The 18,791-nt window shown below is 44.7% G+C and overlaps 1 protein-coding gene and 1 long non-coding RNA gene across 6 annotated transcripts in view; one reads left to right on the top strand and one right to left on the bottom strand.

The window, feature by feature from the left end:
• Positions 1-18,791, bottom strand: part of LOC115130174 (5'-AMP-activated protein kinase subunit gamma-2-like) — a 115,075-nt gene that overhangs the window by 48,574 nt on the left and 47,710 nt on the right. The window contains exons 1-2 of one of the 5 annotated variants that reach the window (XM_029661032.2): positions 12,467-12,678; positions 12,255-12,345 (exon numbers count right to left, since the gene is read on the bottom strand). The exons of 3 other annotated variants lie outside the window; for them this stretch is intronic. Coding sequence is in view for 1 of the 2 variants with exons in the window: in XM_029661031.2 (XP_029516891.2) it covers positions 12,255-12,351 (97 nt within the window). In the remaining variant the exon portion in view is untranslated. Of the gene's footprint in view, positions 1-12,254; positions 12,679-18,791 lie in introns of those variants that run through there. One more of the 5 variants, XM_029661031.2, reaches the window with a different exon arrangement.
• LOC135572172 (uncharacterized) lies at positions 5,505-6,222 on the top strand. The gene is made up of 2 exons (XR_010464060.1): positions 5,505-5,827; positions 5,962-6,222. It is a non-coding gene; the product is annotated as an uncharacterized LOC135572172 (long non-coding RNA).

The raw sequence follows: 18,791 nt of genomic DNA, 5'->3' as shown, positions 1-18,791 counted from the left end.
TTCAACATTGGCCATGCTGTCAATAAAGCATGATTTGTGCCACGTTCAAAACAACTTAACTCGGAACTACAAAATATGACTGTAGTGAATTCAAGACAAATGGGAACTCGGGGAAAAATAGCTACGACTGGGAAAATACATTTTGAACTTTCATCCAACTCAGAATTGTAAATCTGGAACTCGGGCCTCTTTCTAGAGCTGTGACCTGAAGATCACTAACGTCATCATGATTCGACCAGTTGTCTTAAAGAACCATAAATCCAGAGAATTGCAGACTTTGATGACAAAATTTCCCCCCGAAGGACCACCGCGCCACCTTCCTGTTCAAGTGAAAAGTGTGGTGTACCACAGGGCAGCTCTCTAGGCCCTCTACTCTTTTTATTTTCACCAATGACCTGCCATTGGCATTAAACAAAGCAAGTGTGTCCATGTATGCTGATGATTCAACCATATACACATCAGCAACCACAGCTAATGAAGTCACTGAAATCCTTAACAAAGAGTTGCAGTCTGGTTTGGAATGGGTGGCCAATAATAAACTGGTCCTGAACATCTCTAAAACTAAGAGCATTGTATTTGGTACAAATTCTAGACCTCAGCTGACTCTGGTAATGAATGGTGGGCTGTTGAACAAGTTGAGGAGACTAAATTACTTGGCGTTACCTTAGATTGTAAACTGTCATGGTCAAAACATATAGATTCAATGATTGCAAAGATGGGGAGAGGTCTGTCCGTAATAAAGAGATGTCCTGCTTTTTTGACACTACACTCCAAAAAGCAAGTTCTGCAGGCTCTAGTTTTGTCTAATCTTGATTATTGTCCAGTCGTGTGGTCCAGTGCTGCAAGGAAAGACCTAGTTAAGATGCAGCTGGCCCAGAACAGAGCGGCACGTTTTGCTCTCATTGTAATCAGAGGGCTGATATAAATACTATGCATGCCAGTCTCTCTTGGGTAAGAGTTGCGGAGAGACTGACTGCATCACTTATTTTTATAAGAAACAATGTGTTGGAAATCCCAAATTGTTGTGGACGGACCACTAGAGGGCAGGCTGGGCTCATGGATAGTTGCCCAACAGAGCCTGGGAGACAAGGTAACCAGAGTCAATTAAGCACAGCTGACGGTACTAATGAGATACTCTCCTTCCCCTATAAAAGAGAGAATGGAACCAGAAGAGAGAGGGGAAACTATCTCTGGAAGATGGCCACCGAGAGAGAGAAGCTGTGCTGAAAGAACCACTAAGACGGTGACAAAACCGTGATTTATGTTTGTTGTAGTTTAAAGATTATCCTATTGTGTTCTTGTTTCATCTGGAGAAGAAGATGTGTGTTTTTCCTTGGAAGATTTTTCATTGATTATGTTTGAATGTTTTTGTTGACAAAATACTCTCAATAGAGAACCGTGTTCAATCAGAAAAACCTTTTTCCTGACTCGTTTATTCCACCTTCCCGCTTTAGAGTGACGCCTAATTACTTGGTACGCTCACATTGGCGGAGGATGCGGGTATTAGGTGGACGAGTGACACAAGGATAAGTGAGTAAATCAAGATTCTTCCAGTAGACCCGGAGGAACCATTCAAGAACAATGGATAACGCCCTACTACAACAATTGATCACGGCACAGCGGACAACCATAGAACTCCTGCAACAACAGCTGAACCGACTAGAAGAACCTAGAGTTAAGCCAAGAGCGGCTGCTCACGCCATCTTACCTCGTCTCTCCAAGGAGGATGATATTGAGGCCTTCCTCATGACCTTCGAAAGGACGGCCACCTTGGAAGAGTGGCGGCCCACAGAATGGGCGAGCGCATTAGCCCCTCTTTTGACCGGGGTGGCTCAGGAAGCCTATTTTGACCTGGATTCCCACGAAGCTGCGGACTATGGGCGACTAAAAACCGAGATCCTGTCCCGGTACCAGCTGACTGCCAGAGATAGGGCTGTAAAGTTCCATCAATGGACCTATACAGCTGATCAACCCGTCCGTGCCCAGATCTTCGCCTTAATACGACTGACGAAACAGTGGCTAGAACCTGGAAAGGGAGTAGGACATGTGATAGAGACTCTCGTAGTGGACAAGATATTGAGAGAATTACCCAGTGACTTAAAAGGGTTGTGGGGCAAGCCAACCCGTTGTCAGCCGACGACATAGCCCAGGCGGTGGAAACATATCGATCTACAGGGGAGTTGTTAAAAAGTGACAAGGAGGAACGGAAGGAGTCTTGCAATCCCGTACCACGACTCACCCCGGCGCGCTCGCCACCGAAACGTCCAAGCCCCTCCCGGAGGTGGGAGAAGTCAGCCACCACACAGCAGGGTCGGTGTTATAAATGTCAGTCTCCCAACCATTATGCCCCACAATGTCCTAGCAAGGATGAGCCCATGGTCACGGAGTCATCACTGCCTACCCCCACACATCCCGTTTTGAGGGGGCAGGATCAACACTGTTGGTTAGCAGAGATAGCCCCAGCCTCAGAGATTCCGGTGCAAGTCGAAGGACAAGATGTGGTAGCTATTCTCGACTCGGGAAGTATGGTTACGTTAGTAGAGGAGCGGATGGTGACCTCCGCAACACTGCTACCAGACAAAGTAGCCGTATCCTGTATCCATGGAGACACCCACTATTACCCCACTGTGAATCTGCCTATTCTCACTCCAAAAGGAAGGTGTACAGTCAGGGCCGGGAAAGTGCCGCAGCTGAAGGTGCCATTATTGATCGGGAGAGACTGTCCCTTATATAAGGAGCTTCGGCAGATGACGTTATGCACGGGAAGAAGGGGGACAGGAAAGAAGAGAAAATCCAAGCCCGATGTAGTAGTCCTACAAGGAGACGTAGCCGCGTCCTCGTCCTCTGCAGCAGAGGAAGAAATAGCGACCCAACGTTTACGACAGATATTCCAAGAAACCACCGATGAAGACACATGTGAAGGGCTATACACAACGCAGGAAGGAAGGAGCAACCAGGCGTTAAGGGATATATTTGAAGCTCCATCCGAGGAGGGAACCTGGAAGGGATTCTCCTCGGTCACCCTGATGGGGATGTGGAACAACCTCCACATCCCTCTACCGAGGTCGACCTGCCCCAGGAATTAAAGGGACAGTTCGGCACCTCGCAGCATAGAGACCCAGACTTAAGGGAGGCCATGAGGAAGGTGAAGGTGATCGACGGGAGGAACGTCGACGGATCAGGTGAGCCCCCTCTTCCTTACTATGCAATCAGGCGAGGTCTCTTATACTGGGTCGTACGACGAAGGGGGGAAAACCAGGAATTACTAATGGTGCCTAGGCCATACAGAGATACAGTTCTACAGTTAGCCCATTCCCACGTCCTAGGAGGACACCTGGCACGAGACAAGACTATTGACAGAATCATGCAGAGATTCTATTGGCCCCGGGTCACCCGGGATGTGGCCAGGTATTGTAGGACGTGTGATCAATGTCAACGTACAGCCCCACGGCCAAACCTACGTAACCCTTTGATTCCTCTCCCCATCATAGAGACTCCTTTGAACGCATAGCTATGGACCTCGTAGGACCCCTCCCAAAATCCGCCAGAGGACACGAGTACATCCTAGTGGTTATAGATTACGCTACCAAGTTCCCGGAGGCCATACCCCTGCGTAACATGTCGTCAAAGGGAATTGCCAAGGAGTTATTCCTGATGTTCTCTCGTGTGGGCCTCCCCAAGACTATCTTGACTGATCAAGGAACCCCGTTCATGTCCCGGTTGATGAAGGACTTGTGTCGGTTATATCAGGTTCAACAGATACGTACAAGCATATTCCACCCTCAAACAGACGGGTTGTGTGAACGCTTGAACAAAACGATAAAAAGCATGTTGAGAAGGGTGGTGTCCCGAGATGGGAAAAACTGGGACATGCTTCTCCCACACTTAATGTTTGCCCTGCGAGAAGTACCCCAGGCATCCACTGGATTCTCTCCGTTTGAATTGCTCTATGGCAGACCCTGTCGAGGAATCCTCGACTTAGCCAAGGAGACCTGGGAGACCCAACCATGCCCCTTTCGATCCACAATAGAACACGTTACCCTGATGAGAGACCGCCTGTCAGCAGTGTGGCCCATAGTCAAGGAGCATATGGAGAAGGCCCAAAGGACCCAAGGCCGGGCCTATGATAAGTCTGCGACCCCCCGTGAGTTCACCGTGGGAGAGAAAGTGATGGTGCTTGTGCCCACGGCCGAACATCGCTTGCTGGCGCAATGGAGGGGGCCCTACGAGGTAATGAAAAGGGTCTCACCGGTCAATTACCTCATCAAGCAACCTGACAGGAGGAAGAAGGTCCAAATCTATCACATAAACCTGCTGAAGACATACCATGGACGAGAGGAGGAGGTGGCTTTGATGGCCCTGGAGGGCAAAGGAAAAGAGGAGGCAGGTGCGCCGTGGCCAAACTCTCCTACCGGAGCAGTCAAGACAGCTAGACAAGCTGATTATGAACTTCGGTCGAATATTCTCTCCATTCCCAGGACAAACAGATGTCCTGTTCCACCATATCCACACTGAACCCGGCAAGAAGGTGCATATCCGCCCTTACAGGATTCCTGAGGCTCGCAGAGTCATCGCTAAGAAAGAGGTGAGGGAGATGTTGAGGATGGGCGTGATCGAGCCCTCGACGAGTGAGTGGTCCAGTCCCATAGTCCTGGTCCCCAAATCCGATGGTAGTATGAGACTCTGCAACGACTTTAGGGGCGTGAATGCCATCTCTACATTCGATGCGTATCCCATGCCCCGCGTGGATGAACTCTTGGAGCGCTTAGGAAAGGCCAAGTTCATCACTACCCTGGATTTGACGAAGGGATATTGGCAAGTGCCGGTGGCTCCGGAGGATCGCCCAAAGACTGCCTTCGCCACTCCAGAGGGGCTTTTCCAGTATGTGAGGATGCCCTTCGGACTGCACGGTGCCGCTGCAACCTTCCAACGCCTCATGGATGCCATTCTACGGCCCCATCAAGAGTATGCAGCGGCGTACATAGACGATGTGGTCATCCACAGCGAGGACTGGGATAGTCACCTCCTGCGATTACGGGCGGTGCTCGTGAGTTTGGAAGCCACAGGGTTGACAGCCAATCCAAATAAATGCTGCCTGGGTTTGTCCAGCGGAATACCTGGGGTACACCGTGGGGAATGGGAAAATACGCCCACAGGCAGAGAAGACCAGGGCAATTCGTGACTGGCCTCGACCCCGGACCAAGCGAGACGTTCGGGCCTTCTTAGGGATAACAGGATATTATCGCCGTTTTATCCCGGGATATGCAACCATTGCCAACCCCTCACAAACCTCATCAGGAAAAACCTGCCAAACCAGGTAGAGTGGAAAGACGAGACGGAAGAGGCCTTTCAATTGTTAAAAGATGGCCTATGTTCTGATCCCGTTCTACAGGCTCCGGACTTCTCACAAGAGTTCATTGTGCAGGTCGACGCCTCGGATACAGGGCTCGGGGCCGTACTAGCTCAGGGTAAAGGTGAAGCAGAGAAACCGATTCTCTTCATTAGTAGGAAACTCAGCGATCGGGAACAGAGGTATGCGACCGTAGAGAAAGAGGCCTTAGCCATCAAGTGGGCCCTCGATTATCTCCGGTACTACCTACTGGGTCGGAGGTTTGCATTAGTTACTGACCATGCGCCCCTCACGTGGATGGCTGGTAAGAGAAACAATAACAACAGAATAGCCAGATGGTTTTTGTCTTTACAACCATTCTCTTTCCATGTCATCCACAGGGCCGGATCGAGGAACGGGAATGCAGACGCGCTGTCCCGACGCGACCAAGACGGTGCGTCTGGCGCCCGACCCTCCGGTTCGGTCCTGGGGGGGAAGGTATGTGGACGGACCACTAGAGGGCAGGCTGGGCTCATGGATAGTTGCCCAACAGAGCCTGGGAGACAAGGTAACCAGAGTCAATTAAGCACAGCTGACGGTACTAATGAGATACTCTCCTTCCCCTATAAAAGAGAGAATGGAACCAGAAGAGAGAGGGGAAACTATCTCTGGAAGATGGCCACCGAGAGAGAGAAGCTGTGCTGAAAGAACCACTAAGACGGTGACAAAACCGTGATTTATGTTTGTTGTAGTTTAAAGATTATCCTATTGTGTTCTTGTTTCATCTGGAGAAGAAGATGTGTGTTTTTCCTTGGAAGATTTTTCATTGATTATGTTTGAATGTTTTTGTTGACAAAATACTCTCAATAGAGAACCGTGTTCAATCAGAAAAACCTTTTTCCTGACTCGTTTATTCCACCTTCCCGCTTTAGAGTGACGCCTAATTACTTGGTACGCTCACATTGTTTACATAGTCAACTTACAAATAGCTCTGACACACACACTTATTCCACCAGACATGACATCAGGGGTCTTTTCACAGTCCCCAAATCCAGAACAAATTCAAAAAAGCATACAGTATTATATAGAGCCCTTATTGCATGGAACCTTCTTCCATCTCATATTGCTCAAATAAACCGCAAACCCGGTTTTAAAAAACAGATAAAGCAACACCTCACGGCACAATGCCTCTCCCCTATTTGACCCCAGATAGTTTGTGTGTATGTATTGACATGTAGGCTATGTGTGCCTTTTTTTTTTAAATGATGTAGTTCTGTCCTGGAGCTGTTCTTGTCTATTGATGTTCAGTATTATGCATGTTTTGTGTGGACCCCAGGAAGAGTAGCTGCTGATTTTGCAATAGCTAATGGGGATCCTAATAAAATACAAAAAAAAAGGTGAATCCAAAAATGTATTGTATGCTGCAGCATAAATTATGTAATATGCCAGGGAAATATGTATACTGTAGCTAAGAAAGTAATACTACGTATACAGTGGGGAGCTAAGAAAGTAATACTACATATACAGTGGGGAGAACAAGTATTTGATAACCTGCAAAATCAGCAGTGTTTCCTACTTACAAAGCATGTAGAGGTCTGTCATTTTATCATAGGTAAACTTCAACTGTGAGAGACGGAATCTAAAACAAAAATCCAGAAAATCACATTGTATGATTTTTAAGTAATTAATTAGCATTTTATTGCATGACATAAGTATTTGATCACCTACCAACCAGTATGAATTCCGGCTCTCACAGACCTGTTCGTTTTTCTTTAAGAAGCCCTCCTGTTCTCATTACCTGTATTAATGGCACCTTTTTGAACTAGTTACCTGTTTAAAAAACACCTGTCCACACACTCAATCAAACAGACTCCAACCTCTCCACAATGGCCAAGACCAGAGAGCTGTGTAAGGACATCAGGGATAAAATTGTAGACCTGCACAAGGCTGGGATGGGCTACAGGACAAGCAGCTTGGTGAGAAGGCAACAACTGTTTTGCAATTATTATAAAATGGAAGAAGTTCAAGATGACGGTCAATCACCCTCGGTCTGGGGCTCCATGCAAGATCTCACCTCATGGGGCATCAATGATCATGAGGAATGTGAGGGATCAGCCCAGAACTACACGGCAGGACCTGGTCAATGACCTGAAGAGAGCTGGGACCACAGTCTCAAAGAAAACCATTAGTAACACACTACGCCGTCATGGATTAAAATCCTGCAGCGCACGCAAGGTCCCCCTGCTCAAGCCAGCGCATGTCCAGGCCCGTCTGAAGTTTGCCAATGACCATCTGGATGATCCAGAGGAGGAATGGGATAAGGTCATGTGGTCTGATGAGACAAAAATAGAGCTTTTTGATCTAAACTCCACTTGCTGTTTTTGGAGGAAAAAGAAGGATGAGTACAACCCCAAGAACACCATCCCAACCGTGAAGCATGGAGGTGGAAACATAATTCTTTGGGGATGCTTTTCTGAAAAGGGGACAGGACGACTGCACCGTATTGAGGGGAGGATGGATGGGGCAATGTATCGTGAGATCTTGGCCAACAACCTCCTTCCCTCAGTAAGAGCATTGAAGATGGGTCGTGGCTGGGTCTTCCAGCATGACAACGACCCGAAAAACACAGCCAGGGCAACTAAGGAGTGGCTCCGTAAGAAGCATCTCAAGGTCCTGGAGTGGCCTAGCCAGTCTCCAGACCTGAACCCAATAGAAAATCTTTGGAGGGAGCTGAAAGTCCGTATTGCCCAGCGACAGCCCCGAAACCTGAAGGATCTGTAGAAGGTCTGTATGGAGGAGTGGGCCAAAATCCCTGCTGCAGTGTGTGCAAACCTGGTCAAGAACTATAGGAAACGTATGATCTCTGTAATTGCAAACAAAGGTTTCTGTAACAAATATTAAGTTCTGCTTTTCTGATGTATCAAATAATGATGTCATGCAATAAAATGCAAATTAATTACTTAACATTCATACAATGTGATTTTCTGGATTTTGGTTTTAGATTCCGTCTCTCACAGTTGAAGTGTACCTATGATAAAAATTACAGACCTCTACATGCTTTGTAAGTAGGAAAATCTGCAAAATCGGCAGTGTATCAAATACTTGTTCTCCCCACTGTATGTTGTGTGGTAAGCTGTTAGTAGCTCATGTGATTTGGTCTATTTTCACCTCTTAATTTCACCTACTGTTCTGACTTGGTGGTGCACATGTAGCCTATAACCTATTTTTGACTAAAGTAATCATCGAATATTGTAAGAGCTTTCATTGTCTGCTTATATGACCCCTTTATTTATCCTACAGTTCTGACTTGGTGTACAGGGATAACACTGTAAGAACAAAAGTGTTGAACAAATAGTTATATTGACTACGTCCGTCCTAGCTCGCTCTTAATGTCTTAATCAAAATTACATCTTATCCGCTTGTCGTCCCCTTATGCCATCGTTTGTACATTTCAATTGTCAGTAAAAAACACATTTGTTTAAGCAAGTCAACCATATCAGCTATGACTTTTTAAAAGGCAGTAATTGAGGCTGAATGAACTGTTTCGCTGCCAGACAAGGCTCCGCTGATAGCTAGGTGTAGCAGTGGTAAGGTGTTGGAACTCTGCTGTTGGGACAGCTTTATGTAGGCCCTAACAGTTTGTGACCGGTATAGTGCAATGAATGTATTATTTAGTGTTGAGTAGTGGCTTTGCTGGCATGCATCCCACAGATAGTTTTTGCCCGACTAAGATTTACATGCTAAAATGGCCTCTGCTTATGACTAAAAAAAACACTCAACCCCTGTCTACCAAAAGTGTCCTTTTGTTACCATACACTTGACATTGGACGGGTGTATAACAACTCATTTCAATGCATTCAAAATGTTGAACTCATTGGCTAGCAGTGATGATCTTGTCTGAGTCTTCATCGCACCATTATATTTGTATTCGGTACTTGATGTGTCACTGTTAGCGTTGCAAAGCTACAAGTAACTTACCAAAGTTCCCGGAATCTTCAGTAATTTGGGTAATTGACATAAAATCTATGGCAATCTATCGTAACTTTGGTAATTTTATACTTGAATAACTTGTAAAAACATTGAAAGTGTCAAGTAATATACCCTCCCTTTGCAACCCTAGTCACTGCTACATCATGAAGCAGATGGAGAGAAATAAATAAGTACAGTAAGCCTGACGCACTCGCCAGCTGATAAAGTAAAATGGCACAGTACAAACTGACTGAAAGAGACAATTTGTAAGTCGCTCTGGATAAGAGCGTCTGCTAAATGACTTAAATGTAATGTAAATGTAATAATTTAGTTATTTGACAGCTCACAATCCATTTGAATTAGCAGGGATGTGTGGGTGGTCTGCACATCCCTGCTAATCTTAACAAAAATCCTAACGCCTTAGAAGTCAAACAACCCCTGGGTTTCATTAGATCACAGTGCCATATAATCAACAAGTTGAATCATGGGATGTCATGGTGTGAGAACCATGGTAACAGAGTGTATGTATGAGAGTGAGGGAGAGGGCACTATTGGGGAGTTTCCATCTGCGACAGTGTCATGTAAGGTGACAGAGAGGCGAGAGCATTCAGCAGGGTGTACCAGCATTCATTTCAGGGTGGGCGGGGGAGCATTAACCAAAACAGAACCTAATAGGATGGTTAGATTTACACTTTTCACACGCACGCACATACACACGGCCATGTGACACCTCCAGTGTTTTATAAGGGAGAAATACTGCTGACTTATTCTTGACATTCAATCATTTGGATGAGTGGTCACTGGTCACCCATTCAGACCTACAGTATTAGAAGGGTTACTGGTTCGACTCTACCTAGAGCTAGACATTAATCATTTGGATAATGAAGAAAGCCTCTAACCACATTCAATGGCTAGCGGGGGCAACAAACTATGACCTTTCCAGCCCCTAAAAGACTTTACAATAACGACTGTATAATGACTTTAATTGTGTGATCATAAGTAGGGAGGTGAACAATAAATTGATTGATTGACTAATCAATCAATGGCACTATGTTTTCATAACGATCTGACTTGCTATGTCCTCCAATGTCATTCCTCAAAGAGCTATGCACACAACAGCCAGACATGAGAGGTGCAGTTTTAAAGTGTGCAAATACCCTGACCACATTAAACTAAACAACGATCAGTACCCTTTTTCATAGGTCTGCACCAATATACTCGGGATAAACTGTAATCATTGGCATAGATTTTGGTAAAACACAACAAAAGATGTATTCACTGTTGTTGATTCTTCATCTGAAAAAGGAAGACGTTTGAATTCTAAAAGGAAGCCAACAGTGCCACCTAATGACGTCAGAAAACAACTGCATTCCTCCATGTCAAACGAAACTCCACTGAATACCCATTCAAACATTCTGTCGTAGCACAGTGCTAATACAGTTTTGAATTTCTCTGCAAACACCCGGTTGCCAGTTTGGATCAAATGCAGATTTCAATCTAAATACAATCTGTAAAAACAAACAGACAATCACCCCACCCAACGTATGGACAGTCAAATGTATTCAAACATTTCCCTCTCACCTTAACAATAGAGGACTCTCACCCTCTATTGGAAAATAAAAAACTACAGGCAGTAAATAAATAATCAGTGATGCTGAACTACTGTAAATAACTACAAGCATTTCCAGGTCCAGGTTGTTCCTTGCTGTTTTACTCTGTTTTCTTCTGTTTGGTGCCTAATGAACACACGTTTTGTTACTAGATGGAGTGTTGCCAGGAAATGTTCAAATGTCAGCCCTTCGATAAGTGAAGTTAAACCAAAAGGTTATTTAAAAGCTCTCTATGTTTATCACTTGTTGGGGTTGCAATTTGAAAGCGCATTTAGGACAAGACTACATGACACCCCTCACATCTACCAGGAAACGTATTTGACATTATTTACAGACTTTGAGGTGATTGTCATGGCGTTTTAAGAACTTCAGAGCTGTCGAGTAATTTCAAGGCAGCTAATGAGGAAACAGTAGTATCTTTATTAATCAAATGTTTTCCATGTCAGACTCTCAAACCTATGCTGTATTGCTTTCATTTATATTTCTCATTTGTACTCAAAAAAATTAGGAACACCTAATTCCACTTTTAAATGTGAATAAAAAAAATCCTAAACATAACGTCAATAATGCAAAATAGCAACTGTCTCTGCGGTCTAAATGTGGCTTTACATCTTGGCCATCCCCAGAAGTATTCCTGTAATCTCAGGCCTTCACACTGTAATCTGTCCCTCCATTCTCATTCACTGACAGTAGCCATGGTGATTATGTAAATGGCTGGATTTAGTTTACAATGGAACCATCTTCCACTCCCTGATGGCAAAAACAAGTGTGTGTATGTGGAAGGAGCATATCCTTTCCTCGCGGTGAAAGGACGTAAGAGAGCTCAGTATCAATCCAAAGAATGAACTGCAGGCACTCTAGGAAATTAGCTATCCAGCCAGCGTGGCCCACAGTGAGAGTGCACTACCCCAAGCTGAGATCAGGCCCATGAATGCGTTTTTCAAATTTTGTCATAATAAATTTGACAAATCTTCCCTTATGTTACAGAAAGAGATAACTGAAATGCTTTAGTTGTTTCACTGGCATTTTCTTCCTCTCAATAGAAACTATCTTTCTCTGGCTTTTCATGCTATCAACAACCTGGTGACATTACAACATCCTAAGCTTCTGAAGCCTTCCAGTATCACATCAGTCATCAAGCCAGCTCCTTGAGAAGACAGTGGACTTTATGTTAGATCCAAGCAAACTATCACACTCACTCCCACACACAGTTACTCACTGAGCTTTTCTGAAGACTTGCCACAGTTTTGGCATTAAATCTACAAACCTACGCTTTTAAATCACATCTACTGTAACTGTTTAAGTACAAATTGGTATTAGTGTGTATACAAATGCTGCCCGCTTACTGTTTCCCAAGAGGTCATGGGGCTCGGACTGCCTCCTCCCTGTCCGTCTGTCCGGCTCCTTCTTCTTGCTCGCCCTCAGGCTCCCGAATCGCTTCATGGGGCACGATGGGACACAAGTATAGTGTATAAACCCAAATAGTACATAGCCAACTAAATACGAGATATGATTCAATCAAGCCTGAACAAGACCCGATTCAAGCATCAATGTTCACCTTGCAGAATCCGCACTTGAAACAAGCTGGGTCAATCTTCTCCTTTAGGAGCCCTGCCAAACTGATCCAAGGACAATACTGAGTAGTGACCGTCAATCCAAGTAGATGATCCCAGGGGTTCTCTCCAATAGAGACAGTGTGGAGAGACTGGAGATTAGAGCCAGCTAGATAGTTCACAGTAGAAACACAGTAGGAAGGGAAGCAGGAAAGAAATCAAGCAGGCTGAAAGCTTAACCCCCAGAGGAGAGCTGGTCTCATATAAATCTCCTTCAGCTCTGAATCGGCTATTCTTCTTAAATGCACTTCCCAAGAGAACCTGTTCTGTCCTTTCCCTGCAGCTCTCTCTCTCTCTCTACCTCCCTCTCTTTGAATCTTTGAACGCTCTGATCCACTGAGGCGTCCAACAGCAACAGAGTCCCTGCTGCCGTAGACTGTCATGTACAGCTGTGTGGCTGGTGTTCCTTTAAAAAAGAGGCTGCATCGCAGAGAGGCTGTAAAAGGAAACGAAACCTGCTCCCTCTCACACACACACACACACACTCTTTACCTCTGACAGCCATTGGCTCTGAGCAAAGCCCTGACAACCCCCCGCCTGCCGCTCAAGCTCTCCTGTTCTTCCAGAACTCTCCATCTCTCTCACACAACACACAACTTTCCTGCGTAGTGTTTATTTAGCATGTGATAGGGTTGATAGCAGGTATCTGACAATATAACATGGTTTTATTACAGAAGTGCCTCTGTTGATTTCCACTGTCAGGAGGGACAATATTATGAATGTTCACTGATACGTAATATTTTTCATTCAAGGGTCAAAGACACACACTCACACACACTAATGCATGGACTAAGCCGATGCCCCAGGGACACACATCAGTACCTGTAAGTTACAGACCACAGGTTAGTATGAGAAGGGAAAAGTGTGCTGGGAACTACCTGGCTAGTCATAGGTAAAGCCTGGGTGGTCCTGAGGATTTTTACTTGAACAAGGCTACCAATCTTGTTCAGGGAGACCATCATTAATAGCACTTTTGTAAAAACCCAAAGCTTTGGAGACATTTTTTTGTGGGGAAGAGCATCCTGCCTTCTGCATGGAAAAGCATCCTGCCTTCTGCATGGAAGAGCATCCTGCCTTCTGCATGGAAGAGCATCCTGCCTTCTGCATGGAAGAGCATCCTGCCTTCTGCATGGAAGAGCATCCTGCCTTCTGCATGGAAGAGCATTCTGCCTTTTGCATGGAAGAGCATTCTGCCTTTTGCATGGAAGAGCATTCTGCCTTTTGCATGGAAGAGCATTCTGCCTTTTGCATGGAAGAGCATTCTGCCTTTTGCATGGAAGAGCATTCTGCCTTTTGCATGGAAGAGCATCTCTTTTGCCATTTTGCATGGAAGAGCATTCTGCCTTTTGCATGGAAGAGCATTCTGCCTTTTGCATGGAAGAGCATTCTGCCTTTTGCATGGAAGAGCATTCTGCCTTTTGCATGGAAGAGCATTCTGCCTTCTGCATGGAAGAGCAGCACATGGCCTCAGAGCTACTGTTCTTTTCTCAGCCCCTGATATGCTAAAGACTATCTGAGGTAAGCTTGAGTTGGTTTGTGTGTAGGGAGCAGTCTTTTTTGAGAGTGGTGATATTTCTTTCTTTGGGAAGTCTACGCTCAACTGAACACTGGCTGGAGCAGGGGCGCGTGTGAGAGGGAGAGCAGATTGTTTCGTCAACACAGTTGTCGTCCTGGAAAACTCCACAGTTCAGCTGCGACCACACAGAGTCAGTTGTATTGTTAACACCATGGGGCTAATGAAGTCACAAAAGAGAATTAAAAAGCAACAACAAATCAACACTAACATTATAACACTATAATTCCACAAAGCTCTTTACACCTCCTACCTGGGAGCCAAAGTCCATAATTAATGTTGACGACAAAGAGATCAGGAATAACCTACTGAAACCAAACTTAAATTGCCAAATTCCCCCTCCATCCCCCCCATTGATGCCCATTGCAACCCCAGAAAACTGTGACAAAGTCAAAATGGCTCGACTCTTCTTCAGACGGCAGTGTTTGGCTTATATAAAACTAATTAAATAGGCTCTGATGGATCTCCTCTCATATTCATCATATCCCTGCCCTGTTATTTTCTGTTTAGAGGGGCACTAATGTGCCAGTAAATCTCCAAACAACCTTATTTAAGTCAGATTTTGTATTCTTCTTGTGAGCGGAGTTTAACTAATCCCTCCCAAAATCTTTGACTTTCTTTTTTTAAAACCAAAATGCAATCAGGAGTACAGGCCAAAGAGAGAAGGGTGAGAGGGGGAGAGAGAGAGAGGGGAGAGAGGAAGAGAACAATAGAGAGGTTGTGTGAGGGAGGGAAAGAGAGAGAAAGACAAAGAAAGAGAGAAGGGCAGAGAGATAGCAAACAAGATGGAAAGAGAGGTTGTGAGAAATGTCCTTGACTTTGCTTGACCGCTTGGACATTTAGCTCGGAATCCTTTCATGTACTGCTGGTACACATTCAGCAGATCAAAATGTGTGTTGGGGTGTGTGTATGTAGTTATCACTTGTCTTGCATCATGGCTTCAAGCCATGACATTTACCATTATAGTCCTTACTCACAGTATAGGTCCCTTACTTTATCACACTCCAGTACTAACCCTGCAGCACTGGGGGCTCATGGGAAAACATGTACATAATAGTTCAATACATTCATAAATGGGTGGGGGGGTTCAATTCTGCGGGATTCTATGAAAACCTCATCTGCTGGCTGCTGAAGGTCAACTTGTGTTTCTGGACAGAATCCAGATCAGTCTAGTCCATGCTAATTACTCACCTGTTGACACCCTCTTAATAAAACACACAAGAATTTACAGAGTGGGAGCCATGTGTTGAAATTACCTACCTGTCTGTCAAAGCTACCTCTAATGCAGCTTGGTTTGAAGTGAGAACCTGGTGAACTTGCATACTAATGCAGAATATGGCAACATACTAAGAACAAAATGACTATGTGAGGTCTGTACCAGAACTGTGTTCAAGGACTGTACCATACCTGGGTTCAAGGACTGTACCATACCTGGGTTCAAGGACTGTACCATACCTGGGTTCAAGGACTGTACCATACCTGGGTTCAAGGACTGTACCATACCTGGGTTCAAGGACTGTACCATACCTGGGTTCAGGGACTGTACCATACCTGGGTTCAGGGACTGTACCATACCTGGGTTCAGGGACTGTACCATACCTGGGTTCAAGGACTGTACCATACCTGGGTTCAAGGACTGTACCATACCTGGGTTCAGGACTGTACCATACCTGGGTTCAGGGACTGTACCATACCTGGGTTTGTTGGCTTTCTAAAACTTTAGCTGCGTTTGATTTAACCTGTCCAGATCTGCACCAGAGGAAGATCCTTCTCTCCATCACTATATGTCAACTTCAACAACTATGGGTTGTGCTATAAGCAAAAGAGTTGCAAACTGTTAAAGTCCCTGGCCTGAGCCCTCCCCTATAGGGTGATTATAGGGTGATTAGCCAATCTCCAATGAGCACAAACACCTGTCAAAACCTCTCTCCACGGCAACCAAGACTAAGCTCTCCTTGTAAGTCAAATAACTTGATATCCGTAATGAGAAGGGAGAATGGTCAGTAGTCTAACCACTGTTAATAAATAAATAAATAATATATGGCCTAGATTGTTTGCCCATATTTTTCACCCGCACATGGCAGTGTCGAAATAATCTAAAATGAGTGCAGGAAATGCAGAAATAGATAAATGCTGAAAAAAAGTTGAATTGAACAGTATAAAATAATCAGAATGGAGAAAGACCAATTGAAATCAATTAGAATGTGTGTTGCCACCCTAAGGTCACACACTACTCATATAGCAAATTTAGAACTTTTATTATACTGTCAAATACCGTCATTCCGTCCAATTTTTTAAACACAGTGATATGATATTTTGGCCATATCGCTCAGCCCTATCCAGGCCAACTATAAGGGTAGGGTTCCCACAATTCCATAACTAGAGCTCAGTATTACAGCAGAATGAAGCCAGCCAGTGCTGCCACACATCTACTGTCTGGTTCATGGACAGGCCACCAATGTTTCTTACACAATCAAACAGAATGGTTGACCACAAAACAAATTGACCACACACACATATTGTCATGTACGTGTGACAGCATGTTTCTCAGCTCAGCAGCCCACAATTCATATAGCAAATCTGAATGATTGAGGGGTGTACTCACATACTTAAGTGACTTGCACCCATACTCACAATCCCAACATAATTACACATTCACAACTAAACATTGTCCTCCATCTCTAAAGCACGTCTCGCAATGTGGCTGAGAATGGGCCTTTCTCACAATGTGGCTGAGAATGGGCCTTTCTCACAACACACAAGCATTTCTAAGGTCCTACGATGCTTTTCTTTATGCTTTCAGTTTGCCCTTCACAAGTTAGCAATTAACAGAGAGCGAAAACACTGCCTGAATTTGGAAATACAAATACACTGTAATCTGGCAAGCATTTGTATCTAGATATGGAGCAAGTATTCAGCCTCAGAGTTCCAGGGTAGTGGATGTTCATTCCTTCCCTAAGATGAAGGGGTTCATTCCTTCCCTAAGATGAAGGGATCCATTATGGAATCCCTTTTCTGGACAGTGTGCAGAGAGATTCAGCCCAGTTATGTGGCTAATAGGGAGTTCTGACATTTACACGCACTCAGAGAACGTGGTGACTGTCACGCCGCTAAAATAAGGGCTTCTGTGACACCCTGGTGTCACTCTCCTGTTCCAGTGCTAACTGGCCAGTCAGCTGTTCCACGCGCGAGGACGCTCGCTGGCGATGCTCTGTTTATTTGACGGTTGCCGAGCGACTGGGGTTGTGAAAGGGGAGTGATTATGGGATTGCTGCTGGAGGGTTTAGGGGGAGCTGCTGCTGCTGTGTGGTCACTCGGTACACAGAGAATCACAGTGAAGCATAGGCTATACGAACACACACACACACATACATTTAGTCCACACAGAGGTATGCTTCACACTAACAAATATACAAACATTTAGTCCACCCAATTCATACTAAGGGATATAGAAACACAAACATACACCATTGAAAAGCTGCTAGGGGAGGAAACCTCTAGAGTGTAGTAGGTGTATAGGTCAAATCTGCCAACCCTGCATATAATGTGGTGGCACTAGTGACCCCAGCAAATCAGAACATTACAGTAAGGTACAAGCTTATGTATACATTCCTCACCCCTACCACCCTCACAACAACAGGCCCCCAAACAAGATCTTTCACATCTCTGAGGGGGGATCAATATGGTTGCCCCCCCATTCTTCCATCCCCTCCTCTGTACCTCACTTTCATTTTAACCTCTCTACAAGTAACATGATCTACACTAACCTCTACCAGTAACATGATCTACACTAACCTCTACCTGTAACATGATCTAAACTAACCGTTCTACCTGTAACATGATCTACACTAACCTCTCTACCAGTAACATGATCTACACTAACCTCTACCTGTAACATGATTTACACTAACCTCTCTACCAGTAACATGATCTACACTAACCTCTACCAGTAACATGATCTACACTAACCTCTCTACCTGTAACATGATCTACACTAACCTCTCTACCAGTAACATGATCTACACTAACCTCTACCTGTAACATGATCTACACTAACCTCTCTACCAGTAACATGATCTACACTAACCTCTCTACCAGTAACATGATCTACACTAACCTCTCTACCAGTAACATGATCTACACTAACCTCTCTACCAGTAACATGATCTACACTAACCTTTCTACCAATAACATGATCTACCAGTAACATGATCTACACTAACCTCTCTACCTGTAACATGATCTACACTAACCTCTCTACCAGTAACATGATCTACACTAACCTTTCTACCAGTAACATGATCTACACTAACCTCTCTACCAGTAACATGATCTACACTAACCTCTCTACCAGTAACATGATCTACACTAACCTTTCTACCAGTAACATGATCTACACTAACCTCTCTACCAGTAACATGATCTACACTAACCTCTACCTGTAACATGATCTACACTAACCTCTCTACCTGTAACATGATCTACACTAACCTCTCTACCAGTAACATGATCTACACTAACCTCTCTACACTAACCTCTACCTGTAACATGATCTACACTAACCTCTCTACCTGTAACATGATCTACACTAACCTCTCTACCTGTAACATGATCTACACTAACCTCATGATCTACACTAACCTCTCTACACTAACCTCTACCTGTAACATGATCTACACTAACCTCTACCTGTAACA

The sequence above is a fragment of the Oncorhynchus nerka genome, linkage group LG6 (assembly GCF_034236695.1).
Source record: "Oncorhynchus nerka isolate Pitt River linkage group LG6, Oner_Uvic_2.0, whole genome shotgun sequence".
Classification (NCBI taxonomy): domain Eukaryota; kingdom Metazoa; phylum Chordata; class Actinopteri; order Salmoniformes; family Salmonidae; genus Oncorhynchus; species Oncorhynchus nerka.
The sequence above is the reverse complement of the archived record's forward strand: the minus strand, read 5'-3'. Positions and strand labels throughout refer to the sequence as shown.